At 46.6% G+C, this 16373-nt stretch overlaps 1 protein-coding gene across 1 annotated transcript; it reads right to left on the bottom strand.

Annotated features, from left to right (window-relative positions):
* Positions 1–1813: 1813 nt before the first annotated feature.
* BPIFA3 (BPI fold containing family A member 3) lies at positions 1814–12254 on the bottom strand. Its single transcript, XM_050807291.1, has 7 exons — positions 11907–12254; positions 5652–5802; positions 5150–5257; positions 4365–4514; positions 3127–3211; positions 2627–2690; positions 1814–2082 (listed from the first exon to the last, which is right to left on the bottom strand). Exons 1-7 carry the CDS (start codon positions 12028–12030, stop codon positions 2003–2005), a joined length of 762 nt encoding a protein of 253 aa, XP_050663248.1. The 5' UTR covers positions 12031–12254; the 3' UTR covers positions 1814–2002.
* Positions 12255–16373: the final 4119 nt, after the last annotated feature.

The raw sequence follows: 16373 nt of genomic DNA on the forward strand, positions 1-16373 counted from the left end.
TTTTTTTTTGAGTGAGATGGAGCCTCACTCTGTTGCCCAGACTGGGGTGCAGTGGAATGAACTTGGCTCACTGAACCTCTGCCTCCTGGGTTCAAGCAATTCTCCTGCCTCAGCTTCCTGAGTAACTGGAATTACAGGCAACAAAATCGCCATGCCTGGCTAATTTTTGTATTTTTAGTAGAGACGGAGTTTCACCATGTTGGCCAGGCTGGTCTCAAACTCCTGAGCTCAAATGATCCACCCACCTTGGCCTCTCAAAGAGCTGGGATTACAGGTATGAGCCACTGTGCCTGGCTGGATTAAGTGACATTTAATAAGCATTTTCCATGAACCCATCACATATGAAATATACTGCAAATGGTTTTTCATGGCTTTACTCCTTACAAACATCCTGCGTTATAAATACATATATGGACTTTTTAGAGAGACAAAGTCTTGCTCTATCACCAGGCTGGAGTGCAGTTTTGCAATCATAGCTCACTGTAACCTTGAACTCCTAGGCTCAAGCAATCCCCCTGCCTCAGCCTCCCAAGTAGTGGTGACTACAGATGCGTGCTGCTACCTCCAGCTAAGTTTTCAAGCTTTTTGTAGACATAGGGTCTTGCTGCATTGCCTAGGCTGGTCTCGAACTCCTGGCCTCAAGCAATCCTCCAGCCTCAGCCTCCCAAAGTGTTGGGATTACAGGTGTGAGCCATCACAACTGGCCAATATTTTTATTGCAAAATTGTTAAAGTGCATTACACGTAAGAAAAATGCATATATGTAAATAGCTCAATGAGTTTTCAGAAACCAAACATCCCTTCCCATACCCAGCACCTAGATCAGGAAACAGAATGTTATAAGCTCTCCTGAAGCCCCCTTCAATGCCCTCTTAGCATCTAACCCTTGCCCCAAGGTAACCACTATCTTATCTCTGGTGGCACGGATTAGTTTTGCTGTTTTGGGACTCACATAAATGGGAGACGCAACACGTGCCCTTTTGCCTATGGCTTCTTTCATGTAACATTCTGTTTATGAGATTCGTCCATGTGGCTGTGGGCAATTTTTGGTCATTTCCATCACTATAGAGATTCCAGTGGGTGCCCATCCCACAAGATATTTGCCCATTCTATTTATTCATTCTTTTGATGGGCATGGGGGGATGCTGAGTTTGGGGTTATGATGAACGTTGCTGCTACCAGCTTCCTTGCCTTTTGCTCCACACGTGCATGTATTTTTGCTGAGAATACACTAAGTAGTGGAATTGCTGAGTTGTAAAGCAAGCCTATGTTAACTTTAAGAGATGCCTTATAAAGTGGTGGTAGAACTGATCTCGCACCAGCAGCGTTGGATGGCTTCTGTTGTTCCACATCTTGCAAGATTTCTATTCCCATTTTGCAAATGATGAAGACAGAAAGGTAACAAGCTTTGTCCCAAATGCAGCTAGTGGAGCCTAAGACTAGAATCCAACCACTCATTGAGCCACAAATATTTACTGAGCACGCACTCTGTGCCAGCTGTATGCTGGGGCATGGGTCACCATGCTGCATGGCACCTACACCCTCATGGAACTGCCAGTTGGGCCGAATTGAAGGTGAGCTCAGGTGTGTTTGGCACCCATGGTTTCACTTTTCCACTCTCTCACCCTTTCTCTACACCCCCTTGGAGCCCAGCAGTATTCTTGACACATATTAGGTGCCCAGTAAATATGGAATGAAAGAATGAGAGAATGAGAACTCTCAACAAGCCCCTCCCTGCATTTTTTTTTTGTCGGCATTTCTGGGCTGATGAGCAACCGTAGGGATATTTGTTCTCAGGAGGATACTTCATCAGGTCTGACTTCTAGACCTAAACCCCAGGGCCCAGGCGGGAGGGACCTGTGCATCCTTCAGAGCTAGAGTTTATTGTGGGAGAGGATGGGATGTCCACAGGGTCTGGGGCAAAGTTTTTAGGGTAGCAGAAGCCCCACTCTAAGGGAGACTTAAGGTCCCAAGATGTGGACTTTCCTTCTGATCAGCAGTAGTCAGCTGGGGGGCGCCCCAGCCTGGCATGCAGAGGGTTGGCTGGATTCATGGTGGGTTGGTTCATAAGCAGCCTCCTGTTCTGTAAAGAGAAAAGGTAGCATCTGTCACCAGCGTGCCCACCTCCCAACTCCCACACTGAAGGGAAACCATCATCTATCCATGGTGACCAAAGGCGGGTGTCGGGAGTGTTCACATGAAAACCCTCCCCAAATGATGCTGAATTATTTGCTTCTTGGTGTCTTCACTTTACTAGTCTATGAGCTCTATATGAGCAGGGACTGTAACTGTTTATCTGTAACTGGAGTAGAGATGGTCTCAGGTTTGGGGTGGGACCAGTGCTCCCTACTGGATTGGGTGGAGATCTTGGGAGAAGCTAGAATCCCTGGTAACCTGATGACTTCAGCGACTTGGCAGGGCACAGCCTGCTTGGTAGGGGTATGTTCTGCTGTCCCAGCTCTCTTGGGGGACAGTGTGGTCATCATAATATGGTCACCTCTAAAGTGTTCTCACAGCACATGCAGATGCCCCTTAGCAGGCCTCCCTGGGGGCTCCAGGGACAGGGGTACCTCTTTCAGCCCCTTGCCAGTCCTAAGGAGTCCTCACTGGATGGACCAGACACTCACCTATGAGGCTTTTCAACAGTTTCACATCCAGCTGCCCGAGGATTTCACCGATCAGAGGACATACCTGGACCATCAGCACAGAGAGAAGGATCAGGTCAGGGGCTGGAAAAGGAAAACTGAAGTGCCTGTGGCAGGAAACTTTAAGTCCATGGGATTTTTCTAGTAGGAATCATGGCCAGAGTGGCTCCCTGGTAGTGAGCGCCAACTACCTGCTCAGTGTCATGCACAACACTTCCACGCTTTGTCTCCACAAATCCTCATCATATAAGACAGGGACTGTGGTGGTTCCCATACTACAGGTGGGAACACTGAGGCTCAGGGAGGCAAAGTCTCTTGCTCAAGGATAGCCTGACAAAACTCATGGCCAACCTGAAGTTTCAAATTGAGATATTTCAAGCTCCAAAACCCAATGTTTGAAATCCTTTGCTAAATTGCCAGTGGATATGCCTTGACCCTCGGACTCAAGATTGCTCAAGATGCAAAGTTTTTTCTAAACTTACTTGACTTTCTACCAGTTGTGGGAGAACTTCTTGCAGGTTATCTTTGAGGTTGTGGAGGAACTGTTTCATCTTTGGTGGGATAGCCCTAGAAAGAAAGGTAGAGGTACAGAACAGAACAGAGCAATCTAGGCAACATTAAAGCCAGGAGGTATGTGTTGAGTACGCCTTCCACAGTCTTTTAATACTCACTCAGCCCCATGCCAGAAGTATCATTGTCAGTGATCGTCAAAGGGGTAGCTTGGACCTTGCCCAAGGTCACACAGCTAATAAGTGCTGGTTATATAAGAAACATGGCAATAGAGCACCAGATTCCAGAGTCTTTCCCTTACACTGTCCTCCCATGAATGTCTGGTACAATCTAGGTACTCAATGAATATCTGATGAACAAATGATCAGACATCCACTGAGGTCTTCATTGCTTTCAGCATTCCAGAATTACAGAGATAAATCAGGCACAAATCTTGCCTTCAAGGGACTTACAGTCAGTTGAAATTGAAAGACTTGGTCAGCCAATCTATGGAGCTTTATTAAAGCTGTATTTTGTGTCTTGTTCACCACTGTATCCCTAGCATCAGGTGTGGTGCTGGCATACAGTAGATTTTTGGGAAACATACGAATGAATGAGGGATAAGGAGGAGCTTCAGGGAAGATGGGAAGGGCATTCCAGGCAACAGGATCAGCATGTGCAAAGGCACAGTGGTGTAAAAATGTGTGGTGTGTGGTGGAGGACAAAGGGCTGAAAAGTTGGCAGGGGAGAGGACAAGCAGCGCCTTGAGTGAAATTTGGGAGTTGCTCTTTATCCAGAGGGCACTGGGAACCACTGGAGGCTTTGGAGAAGGAGCTTGGGCATGGCCAAATTTCTGTGTTAGAAAGTTATTTCTGCTGCAGGATGGGGAATGGAGAGTAGGAGGGGACATCCGGGAAAGCCAGGAGGAGGCTCTTGTAGTGCTCCAGGTAGTGGAGTAGGAGATGGAGATGAAAGAGAGAACCTGAGGGCTACTAGGAAGTCATTAATGGGAACTGGTGATGATGGGCCTGAGGAGTAGGGAGGGAGAAGAATCTGGCTTCTGGGAGGGTGGTAGGGTCATCACGGTTGGGAACACGGGAGGAAGAGCAGATCCTGGGGGAAGGATAAGATCTGCTTTGGACTAATTTAGGAGATGGTCAGGAAGTGACGCTGCAGCTGGGGCTTGTCAGGAAGGAGGCCCAGCTCTGGGGAGGGGCAGCTGGGGTCTTACTCGGTGAGGACGGCCACGTGGACACTGCTGGGCTCTGCATCGCATTTGCCTATCACCAGATCCCTCCGGCCAAACTCGTCTTTCTCCAGCCAGAACTCCACAACGATGCTCATGTGTGCACACATCTTTATGATGTTGCTATCGAAGGGCCTGCAGATGAGAAAGGAGGAGGAGGAAGGGCAAGGGGAGGAGGTAGAGAAAGAGTAGAAATCTCCGTGTTGGCAAAGATGGGCACTGTCCACTGTCAGGGCTTCCCCTGGCACTCTGAGTCCTTTCAACAAACTAGGCCCAGTTAAATCCCGAAGTCAGTGATTAAAGAGAAAACAGCTGTAGCCAGAGTAACTTTGAAAATCCCTTAAATAGGCCTTTGGAAATTCAAACGTTGAGAGCTAATCTCTGTTTCAAAAATCTTTCCCATTTAGCTGCATCCTCCCTTTCTTGGGGGCAGTGGATGTCAAAGGATAGTTTGAACAGGAGGATGGTGAGCAGGGGCGATGAGATGATTACAGCAGTTCTCCCTTTCTCTTTTTATCAAGCCCAGTTGTTGTGAACTCTCATAGGTTTGAATGAGCAAATGACTTCCTTCCACTGACTAATGATTGTAATCCACATTTCAGGTGAAGAAACCAAGGCTCAGAGAGGCGAAGTGACTTGCCCAAGGTCACACAGCAAGTGGCTTTGGAAGCCAGGATTTGAATTTAGGTTGGGATCAGAAAGATCTGGATTTCCCAGGTTCCCTGCAAGGAGGGCTAGCACCTCTCAGATGCTGCTTCTGTATGACTCACGGTCTCAATTCAAGGTCAAATTCAAGCGAGATGTTTGCCGAGAACCACTCCTTATGGAATGACATCTGGATCCCACCATAGTCCAGCTGCATGTTGGTGATGTTGATGCTGCACAGGGAAAGAGCAGAGGCCCCGCAAGGGTGAGGGACCTCAGAACAGGTAAGGCTTCCTGCTGAGAAACAAGACTGTCCCGTCTATAAAGAGGGCCTGGCAATGGGATTTGGAGTGTGATTCTTTTACAGATGCTCTGAGGGCAAGAGTCAGGTGTGGGAGCCCTGGACTGCAAGCTGCCCCAGAGTGGCCCTAACAGTGCCACACAGTTTTGATTTGTGCAGCTGGGCCCCCACTCTTCCTCGTGTGGGCCTTCCACCTTCTCTTCTTTCAATCTTCCTACCTTCCCTCTTTACAGGCCTTGAACCTCCCCAGCCCCCCATCAGCTCCACCCTTTGATCTAGAGCTCTATAAAGAGTTCCAGGGCCAGGGATGGAACTCAGGGTCTCACCTGCTCTCTTGCTGCTGCTGGTGTTTCCTGCTGCTGATTAGCCAGCCCACCATCCCTGGGGCCACTTGTGCCAAGGCATTCAGTCTGTCCCCAAAGTGGATGTTCTGGATTCGGCTTTCTGCATTGTGCTTTATGAGGCCCTGAGCAATAACTGGAAATGCACAAGGACCACTGACTTTGCACAGTGTCATGGAAAAGGTGGGGGGCTTGGGATTCAGAGACCTGGGTTGCAGGCTGGTGCAAGCTCTGATTGCTTAGTGAGTGGTGCATGTCACCGCCTCCCCATGGAGATCTACCTTCTTCATCTATGAAATGAAATTATGCTTTGCAAGACTGATGTGAGAAATAAAGAAAAAAACCTGCAGAGGGTCTGGCAGAAACAGCTGCTCAAAGAGGGGTATCCTGGTTGAAAGTTCACCCAACACTGTATTTCAGTCTGGAGCACGGAGCTAACATACGGGATGTAGATCAGAGTCAATGTTGGTTGAAGAGAAAATTTAGATGGGTAAGTGTGGAGAGAATAGATGTAAATTGCTCCACACCATATCTAGAATAAATTGCAGGACCCAGTGAAGCTTCCACCAGAAAAGAATAAATCTCCCAAAGGAAGGAATTTTTAAAGCTATTGGAGATGCTTAAGTCCTGCCTATTTTGTCTCTAGACCCTCCTGCCTGGGATGAGGATCCAGCTCTGATGAACATCAGAGTGTACCACAGGGCACATTATTTCACTAGTTTTACCTGCCCTGAGATCAGGTCCCACTCTGAGAACTCTGGGTTACTGCAGAGTAGCAGAAACCTTTGTCACACCCCATCCCCCTCCTCCAAGACAGCATCTTGGAGCTGTTTGTTTCAGCAATGTTTGTTTCTGTCGCTTACAAACAAGAATGTGTCTGGAGTAGCAGATCTTGATTCAAATCCTGGCTCTATCATCTCCCTGGGTCTTGGCTTCTTCATCTGTATAACAGGGGCAGTACCTCACAGGGTCCTTGTGAGGAATATTAAGACCATTCATTCATTCATCCAACAAATATTTATTGAGCATCTACTGGGTGTCAGGCCCCAAACTGGGCACTGAGGATTCAAACCAGTTTTGTGTCTACTAGGGGAGATAAATATTAAACAAATAGTTTCAAGGATAGAGTGAACCTATAGGTATGGCCAGAGCTCTTAGTAGTTCTTGGTTCGTGATTATAGTGGTGCTTAGGAATTTGTGAGCAGCAGATACCAGTGGTTGCCAGTCTAATGTTCATCCATCCATCCATCCATCCATCCATCCATCCATCCATCCATCCATCTGTCCATTCATCCATCCACTTATCCATTTATTCATTCTATCTTCCTCATCTGAACCCTGATTTGATTCAAGTACTCCTTTAAATTCCTAGTCTAGATGAGGCTGTTGATTATCTGAACCATCAGGTGTGCCTCACCCTCACTGACTGTTTTGGGTTCAAAGTTGGCACATGACCCAGTTGGCTCTATCAGACCAAACAGGAGAGCTCATGTTTCACGTTTGAGGGGAAAATTCTTTTCTCTTTCTCCTATCAGAAAGAAGCAAGACAGCCTATAGTGCCAATGGCCATGGGTTGCCATTTTCTTACCACACTGGGAACCAGCATGAGGATAAAACCATGATGATAGCAGAGCTGAAAAATAGACAAAATCTAGTCTGGAGGTAAGCTTTGAACTCATGACTGAACCAAACCTGGAGCTTGTCCTACCTCTGACTTTCAGTTATGTAAAATGACAACTTTTTTAATTGTGTAAGCCAGGTTTAGTTGGGTTTTCTGTTGCCTGCTGCTAAGTACTCTAACTGATAATATAATTTCACTTCTTGACCCTACCTGAGATCAGGCCCTTCGCCGAGAACTCTGGGTTACTGCAGAGAAGCTGCTACTGGTCATAGCAATAAACATATGCACAGTCAAAGCACTTTTCACATACTTTTCATCATTTAAGTTTGAAAAGCAGCTTCATGAACTAACATTCTAACCGCACTCATTGTATAAATGAGGTTACCTGGGTTCAGAATTATACACCAATATATTCAATAACCTAAATGAAAAGGATACATTTATGATAAACCACAACATTCCAAGTTCTGATGAGGAAAAATAGAAAACATTCATAACCAAAGAAACTAAGAAATTTCTTAACAAATAAAAATAGTGATTGAAGATCTCATTCTCCAAGAGCTTCTGACCTAGAAGATTTTGCAGAGAGTTTTATCAAACTTTTATAAAGAGAAAACTGTGAAAGAAAATGGAAAAACAGAAAGATGTTAAATTCATTCTCTGAGGTTAGTATAACTTTCCTAGCCTCAAGGACAATACCAAGAAAAGAAAGTTACATATTAGTTTTATGTATGAAAAGTTTGCTAAGATCCTAAACAAATTATTAGTTAATGAAATATTGGCCAGGCGCAGTGGCTCACGCCTGTAATCCCAATGTTTTGGGAGGGCGAGGCAGGCGGATCACCTGAGGTCTGGAGTTTGAAACCAGCCTGGCCACCATGGTGAAACCCTGTCTCTACTAAAAATAAATAAATCCGTAGGGTGTGGTGGTGGGGGCACCTGCAATCCCAGCTACTCGGGAGGCTGAGGCAGGAGAATCATTTGAACCTGGGCTGGGAGGTGGAGGTTGCAGTGAGCTGAGATCCCGCCACCATACTCCAGCCTGGGTGACAGAGCAAGACTCCATTGCAAAAACAACAACAACAACAACAAAACAACAACAACAACAAAAACACACACAAAAAAACTACTAGTACATCATAAAAACGTTCATTTTAGAAATGTTGGCAAGGTTCAACCACAGAAAAATCTATTAATACAATTTATCATTTAGTAGGTTGGAGGAAAAAAGTGATTAACTTTTAGATGCAGAGAAACTTTTGTTAAAGGTCAATACTGACTTATGATTAAGAAAAATTCATAAAACTAGGGGCATAAGGAACAAGCTTAATGTGATAAACACTATATTCCAAAAACCTACAGAAAATATGCTTGGAGGGGAATTCTGGATTCATTTCCATTTCTGTAGAAGGCTCTGGCTACAATGCAAGATAAGAAAAAGGCACAGGGAGTGTAAGGCTTAGAAGAGGAAAGATAAAGCTATTACTACTTACAGACAATATAATACTCTAGATAGAAAAACTCACAGAATAAATAAAACAATAAAACTATAAGAGGTCAGCAAGGCTTTTGAATATCAGAAGAAGTCAACAGCTTTCCTTCCATCTGTACCTGCAATTCCAACTAGAAAATATAATAAAAGATTAGGTAGCATTTACATGGTAATGAAAACTATAAATTCTCTAGGAATCACGTTAACATATCATGCTTGAGACATTGATAGGACTTTAAAATTATATTATGGGATATATAGTAAAATCTGAATAAATGAAAAGATACACTAAGTTTATGATTGGGAAGTAAAAAATATCAACTCCCTTTATATTAACAAATTCATTTTAACTCCAATCAAATTTCCAGATGTTTTTTTTTTTTTTTTTTTTTTTGAGACAGAGTCTCGCTCTCTCGTCCAGGCTGGAGTGCAGTAACGTGATCTCCATTCACTGCAAGCTCCACCTCTTGGGTTCAAGCCATTCTCCTGCCTCAGCCTCCTGAGTAGCTGGGACTACAGGCCCTCGCCACCATGCCTGGCTAAGTTTTTGTACTTTTAGTAGAGATGGGATTTCACTGTGTTAGCCAGGATGGTCTCGATCTCCTGACCTCGTGATTCGCCCTCCTTGGCCTCCCAAAGTGCTGGGATTACAGGCGTGAGTGACTGTGCCTGGCCTGATTTTTTTTTTTTTTAAGAGACAGGGTCTTTGTTGCTCAGGCTGGAGTGCAGTGGCACAATTATAACTCATTGCGGTCTCAAACTCCTGGGCACAAGTGATCCTCCCACCTCAACCTCCCAAGTAGCTGGGACTACAGGCATGTGCCACCATGCCTGGTTAATTTTCTAATTTTATTTTTGTAGAGGCAGGATCTTGATATGTCGCTCAGGCTGGTCTTGAATTCCTAGGCTCAAGTGATCTCCCACCTCAGCCTCTTAAAGTGCTAGGGAGCCACCATGCCCCACCAGATGAATTTTTTAAAGGAACTCAACACACTCTAAAACTCATTTGGAAGAATATAGGTCTGTCAGATAAAACAGCATTTTACAAAGATGTGGTATTTACAATACTATGTTATTGGCGTAAAACAAATGTACAGATACAGCACAGGGAGCTTAGCAGTGAATCCTCATTTTTAGGAATTTGATCATTTAGTAGATGAGTTAGGGAAACTGAGTCACATGGAGAGAAGAGAAGCTGCATCTCTGCCTTACATACACAGGCATACATAAAGATAGCCTCCAGAGATGGGTTAAAATCTTAAATGTGAAAGGTAAAACTATAAAGCTATGAGAAAAAAACAAAGTAGAATATGTCTGAGGTAGGAGCCAGGTCTTAAGACTCTCCAAACACAAACTATAAAACAAAATATTGATGAATTTGAAAATATTTCTGTTCAGGGAAGGACCTGCAAAGTTAACAGATGACAGTTTGGGAGAAATATTCACAATGCATAAATCTGACAAAGGGCTAATATCAAGAATTAAGTAATGTCTCTTCAAATCAAAGGGGATTAAAAAAACCCAGAAAAGCAAATTTAAAAACGGACAAAAGGTAAGAACAGGGAATTCAAAGAAGTCAAAATGGGGCTGGGCACGGTGGCTTACGCCTGTAATGCCAGCACTTTGGAAGGCCGAGGTGGGTAGATAACTTGAGGTGAGGGGTTCAAGACCACCTGGCCAACAAGATGAAACCCCCTCCCCACTAAATATACAAAAATTAGCCGGGCATGGTGGCATGCACCTGTAATCTCAGCTACTCAGGAGGCTGAGGCAGGAGAATCGCTTGAACCTGGGAGGCAGACATTGCAGTGAGCCAAGGTCATGCCACTGCACTCCAGCCTGGGCGACAGAGCGAGAATCTCTGTCTCCAAGAAAAAAAGTCAAAATGGTTAACAAAAGTAGAAGATGCTCAAACTTCCCACTCACCAGATAAAGTCAAGCTAAAACAAGTAGTTATCACTCAACTACATATCAAACTGGCAAAAAAAAAAAAAGTCTAAAAATAACGTCAGTTCAAATTGTGTCCTCTCCTCCCCCAGTGCGACTGTCTTTGGAGATAGGGCCTCTAAAGGGCTAACTGAGGTTAAACGAGGTCATTAGGATGTGGCCCTAAACTGACGGGATTGGTGTCCTTATAAGAAGAAACAGAAGCGATCTCTTTCCCTGCATGCACAGAGAAAAGGCTATATGGAGACATGGAGAACGTGTCTGTCTGCAGACCAGCAAGACAGGCATCACCAGAAACCAACCCTACTTGCATCTTGATCTTGGACTTCCAGCCTCCAGAACTGTGAGAAAAGGAATATGTGTTGTTTAATTCCCAGTCTGTGGTATCTTGTGAGGACAGCCCTAGCTGACTGATACAGTCAGTGCTCGGCAGTGCTGGGGAACATGGGGAGACAGGTATAGTCATTTCTTACCGGAGCACGTGTAGACCACGTGGCCATTCTAGAGAGGATTCCTGCAGTTTTGGTTAAATTGAGTTTACCTCTACCTCAGGACCCAGCCACTCTCCTTCTGGGTATATCCCAGAGAAATTCTCCCACAGGCCGTAACAGGGACACGTGCAAGGAGGTTCATCTCAGTGTACTTTATAATCGTGGAGAGTTAGAGACAACCTGCATGTTCATCCAGAGGGGAACAGCCAAATAAACTGGGGTGGATGAATCTTATGGCTCTTTCTGCACCAGCTGAAGCAACATAGATGTCAACAGCGTAGTGCTGAGTGAAACCAGTAAAAAAACCAGAATGGGATATATATGGCAATACAATTTATGTAAATTAAAGTACCAAACATACAAGGACACAGGCATATTTAAATATATCCATTAAACACACTGCAGGGCCTGCCAAGGCAGTAGGGATACAGGAGTGAGAATAAGGGATAAAGGGGGAAATAAGAAAATAAAACAAAAGGGGGACCTTGAAGTAGTTTGTGCCAATGAGGATGTGCTAGAAGTTGGCATATAATCAACACAACCTCAATTTTCTGTACTTGAGGTCTAAGAAAAAAAGAGGGTAAGTGACTAACCTGAAGTCACCCAGCAGGTTAGCGGTGGAGCCCAGATGGCACCTTCCCACCTCCCCGACCCTGTGGGCAGCAGGCAGAGCCCGGGACTTAGCTTACTTCTTGCCAGGGTGGATTTGTTGTCTCTGTGGGCTTGGGCCAGGCCAGACCAAGGCTGCTTGCGCAGTGCCAAGGGCAAGGCCAGCAACCCGAGGAGGATGAGGAGCCTCCAGAGTGGACACATTGTAGGGTCTGGGACCTGCGGATGTCAAGAGTGTCAGATGGGGCCTGGGCAGATGGCTTTGAGGGTGGCAGTCTGGAGGGATGGGCTCATGGTTTTCTGCAGAAAGATGACATCAGAATTAGCCCCCAGCATGCTGTGGGGAGGGGGTACACTGGACCCTGGCAGCTGCCACCGGGCTTGCTCACATTGGGAGAGCAACAGGTGGAACCCTGGGGGGAGGCCAGGGCTCCAGAGGAAGGCCTTGTTGCTTGGAGACACTCACCAGAGCCTATTGTTGGATCATCCAACAGGAGTCCTCTCCCAGACCCTGGCACAGGCTGGATGTTGATGACTCTTTAGTGAACCAATGAATGAACACATTTGAGTGAGGATGGCTAACCCCAGGCTCTCCAATTGGGCTAGGACTTTCTTAAGGGCAAGACCAACCACTTCAATCTCTACCATGACACTTGCTTGTCAGAAACTGAGTGCTAATGAATGTTTGTTGAGTGACCAAACGACTGAATTGATAAATGGAGATGGCTGATCTCTGAATCTCCTCCAAATTATGAGTTTCTTGAGGGCAGGGTATGAGCCTAATTAATCCTCATGTCTACAGTGCCTCCTATGTTTGCCACATGGTAAGTACTGGTGAATGTTTGTTAATGCTACAAATGAATGAATGACTGGATGGATAGGTCTTATCTTTCTGGATAAGATTTACAGAGTCTTGAAGCCAAAGCAGCAGGTTGACCTTGGAGCCCTGGGATTGGGATTCAGAGAGAATTCAGTTTAAGTCCCCTGTCCTTACTCTCAGGAAGTGGTGCCAAGTCCATCTAGTTGCTCCAGTCCCAGCCCATGGAGTTGCCCTTTACTCCCCTTTTCCCATCTCCCACAACCCATCTGTCAGGAGATTCTGCTGACACTTCCAGAACATGACCACGTCTCACAACTACTCCTCAGCCACCATCAGCTTGGTCTGAATTATTGCCAGTGGGTCCTGGCTGGTTTCCCAGCATTTAACTGTGCCCGCCTACAATCTCTTCCACACAGCAGCCTGGACAGTCATTTTAAGATGTAAGATAGGCCGGGTGCGGTGGCTCATGCCTATAATCCCAGCATTTTGGGAGGCCGAAGCGGGTATATCAGGAGGTCAGGAGTTCGAGACCAGCCTGGCCAACATGGTGAAACCCCGTCTCTACTAAAAATACAAAAATTAGCCGGGTGTGGTGGTACACGTCTGTAGTCCCAGCTACTTGGGAGGCTGAGACAGGAGAATTGCTTGAATCTGGGAGGCGGAGGTTGCAGTGAGCCGAGATCACACCACACTGCACTCTAGCCTGGCAACAGAGCAAGACTCCATCCAAAAAAAAAAAAGATGTAAGGTAGACCATGCCACTCCTCTGCTCAAAACCCTCCAGCATTTCCTACTGCACACAGAGCAAAAGCCACTTTCCACACAACACCTCCCAGGCCCAGGAGAGTCCCTGCATCCTCTTGGACCGCACTGCCTGCAGCTCTCTCTTACCCACTATACTGCAGCAGCACAGGTCTTGGGGGTCTGGGCCCCATGGTGCCATTGCTGTGAGCTCTGAGACAAAGGCATTTGTCACTGTCCCTGTGCTGTTTCCCCATACTGCGGGGGATGTAGAGGGCCCCATGTGGAGGAGGGATGGGAACGTCCTTTGCAAATTTCACAGAAGCCTTGGGGCTGTTCTTGGGCAATTTACTGTGGTGTTGTAAGAGACTGCACTGAGAAAGCCGTGGCTCAGGGTGTTGGCTTTCCCTATTTGAGGTCCTTTCATGGAGTTCATGCTCCCCTTGGGATGTTTGTAGAATATCACTTACTTCAAAATGTGTTTTTCTAGCCTTCCTGGTCTTATGTAAGTGGTTGGAATTTGTTTGTTTGTTTGTTTTTTTTGTCAAGAAAACAGAAGAGTGGGCACTGTCGGGAGGAACAAATCTGTTGTGCTTGGCTCTTTGGACATCTTAAAACGGGGCGGGGGCTGTTGGTCCCTCCTCATCATAGGCTGTGGTTCTCAGGACCACAGAGCCTAATGAAAGGACAGCATGGAGGGTATAGATTTTCAGAGCTTGATGCATGACGAGAGAGCAGATTTGGAGGGATGAGAGGGCCCTGCTCAGGGGCTGGGGACTGGATTTGAAGCCAACTCAGTGCAGGATCACATGCAGTCCAGAACATGTGCTTTGGGGTCACACAGACCAGGGTTCAACTCCTGACTCTGTCTCTTGGCAAACTCAGCTCCCAGGTCTGTAAAAGGATCACAGGGCAGACCTCAGAGCTATAGTGAGGATTAAAGCGAATCATGTTTGGGCCAGTGCTCCAAAACCATGTTATTATGATGATCCTCCTCCTTGTCCTTACTCCTCTGAGCCTTCCTCACCTGTAAACCAGGGAAGCTGATGGAGTCAGTGACATGGAGCATGAGAGTCCTGAGATGGTTCCTGGGACACGTGTGCAACGAATGCGGGAGTCACCTGTATCAAGTACTTTCACGAATGAAATGCAACTGCAGAAGGCAGGCAGGAATGACAGAGAGGCTGAGACGGTAGTGAGGATGTGATGGTCCTGGAGTGAGCTTGAGCGTGGTTGTTCAGATGGTGGGCTTTGCTGTCATTCATTCAATGAATAAAACCACTAAAATCATTGAGCACTGAGTGCCAGGAGCCGTGGGCTCTGGGGATCCCACAGAGACTGGTCAGGCAGGGTCCTTGTCCTCATGGAGCTCACATACCAGTGGGGAGACACAGTCTTCAATTATCCCTGCAACTGAGCATAGGATTATGAAGTATGGCCCAGCGGTGAAGGAGGTGGGAGGTACCGTGGGAGGGCACAGTGAGGGGATACTTGGTCAATGGGGGAAAAGGGATGTCAGAGAAAAGACCTCCCTGAGGAGGTGGAGCTTCAGCTGACATTCAAGGGAAAAAGCCCGAGTTGGCTGGGCACCCCACGCTGGTGCTTTCAGGGAGGACGGTGGTGGAGTGAGGACTGCTCCTTAATGAGCAACTACCTGGAGGTTGGCGGGGCTGGTGTTTCTCCGTTGGGACCCGTTCCCCATGCTAAGCCTGCCCTGTGGTCTATCTTATGCTGTCCTCACGCTACAAAGGTGAGGAGACAGGGACCCAGAGAAACCCAGCAGCTGCCTAAGCTCCCAGCCAGGAAGGGGCTGAGCTGGCATCCCAGCGGGCTCTCTTGCCTTCCCTAGCACTGCCTCAGATACTGTTTTCCTTAGGCCCTGGAGCTGTGGAACACCACTGAGCCTCACGCATTAGCAGCCTCTTTCAGTATTCCAAATAGCTTTCCTTAAAACAAGCTTCTTTACCTTCTTGGGGGACATTTTGAAAATGCACTGGAAGTTTTGGTTTGTCTTTTAGGAAAAAAAAAATGCACCAAGCTAAAAAATGTTGCACACAGTACCAGGATTGCCATGGACCTCTTAAGGCATTCCCATGGGTTCAATGGTAAAACACTTGCTCTCCTGGGAAACTGGCTTTCAAGGAGTTTGACTTTGAAAAAAATTCGTTTATCCATCCACCCAACCATTATTTACTGTGGGCCAACTATGTGCCTGGCACTGTGCTTGACTCTAGGGAATAACAGTCACCCTGTTCACCAGCAGCTTATCATCTGGCGAGGGAATCAGAACAAGGTGAAATAAACAAGAAACCAAATAACCATAAATTGTATTAAGGGGAAAAAGCTTAGTGTGAGATTGGAAATAGCAAGGAGGCCACATTAGACTGGGGCTAGGGAAGGTCTCAGGTGACATTCGAGCAGAGCCCAGGAGGAGAGGAGGTGATGGAGCCAGACTTGAGTATCAAAATGTGGAAGGGGAGCCAGGCAGAGGGAGCCACGATGGCAAAGGCCCTCAGGTGGGAAAGGGCTCAGCAGGTTGGAGGAAGAAAGGAAGACAGTAGTGGCTGGATCTACGGGGTGAGAAGTCTGTACCCATGTGCCCAGGGAGAGGGCCTGTCTCACATCCCTGGCTGCAGGAAGAAGCTGTCCAGTGGGACAAGGAGGCAGGAACCTCCCCTGGCAGAACTCTGGGCCAAGCAGGCTTATGCACACCTGTGATCTCCAATGGCCAATTGGGGTGTCCACTTCCTCTCCTTGGGGCCCTAAGGAAATTCCAGGTCCCTAGCAAAAGGCAGAGGTCCCCAAACTCCAGGGAACAGCAGAGAAGGCAGAAGCATTAAATGCAGATTCCTGAATCTGATTTAGAAGGGGCTGTCGGAGGTGCTGGGAGCTGCCTTTGGAATGAACACCCTAGAGAGATGATTCAGGGGGTTCAGTCCATACTTTGAGAATTACTCTTCTAAGGAATGGAATTCATTGTTCATCT

The sequence above is a fragment of the Macaca thibetana genome, chromosome 10 (assembly GCF_024542745.1).
Source record: "Macaca thibetana thibetana isolate TM-01 chromosome 10, ASM2454274v1, whole genome shotgun sequence".
Taxonomy (NCBI): Eukaryota; Metazoa; Chordata; class Mammalia; order Primates; family Cercopithecidae; genus Macaca; species Macaca thibetana.

Excerpts from the sequence above, each read along its gene's own strand:
- BPIFA3 (XM_050807291.1), bottom strand. The coding sequence starts at position 12,030 with ATGTGTCCACTCTGGAGGCTCCTCATCCTCCTCGGGTTGCTGGCCTTG. Across the intron at positions 4,515-5,149 it reads TTTGACCTTGAATTGAGACC|GCCCTTCGATAGCAACATCA; the intron begins GTGAGTCATACA and ends TCTCATCTGCAG. Across the intron at positions 2,691-3,126 it reads CACAACTGGTAGAAAGTCAA|GTATGTCCTCTGATCGGTGA; the intron begins GTAAGTTTAGAA and ends CTGATGGTCCAG.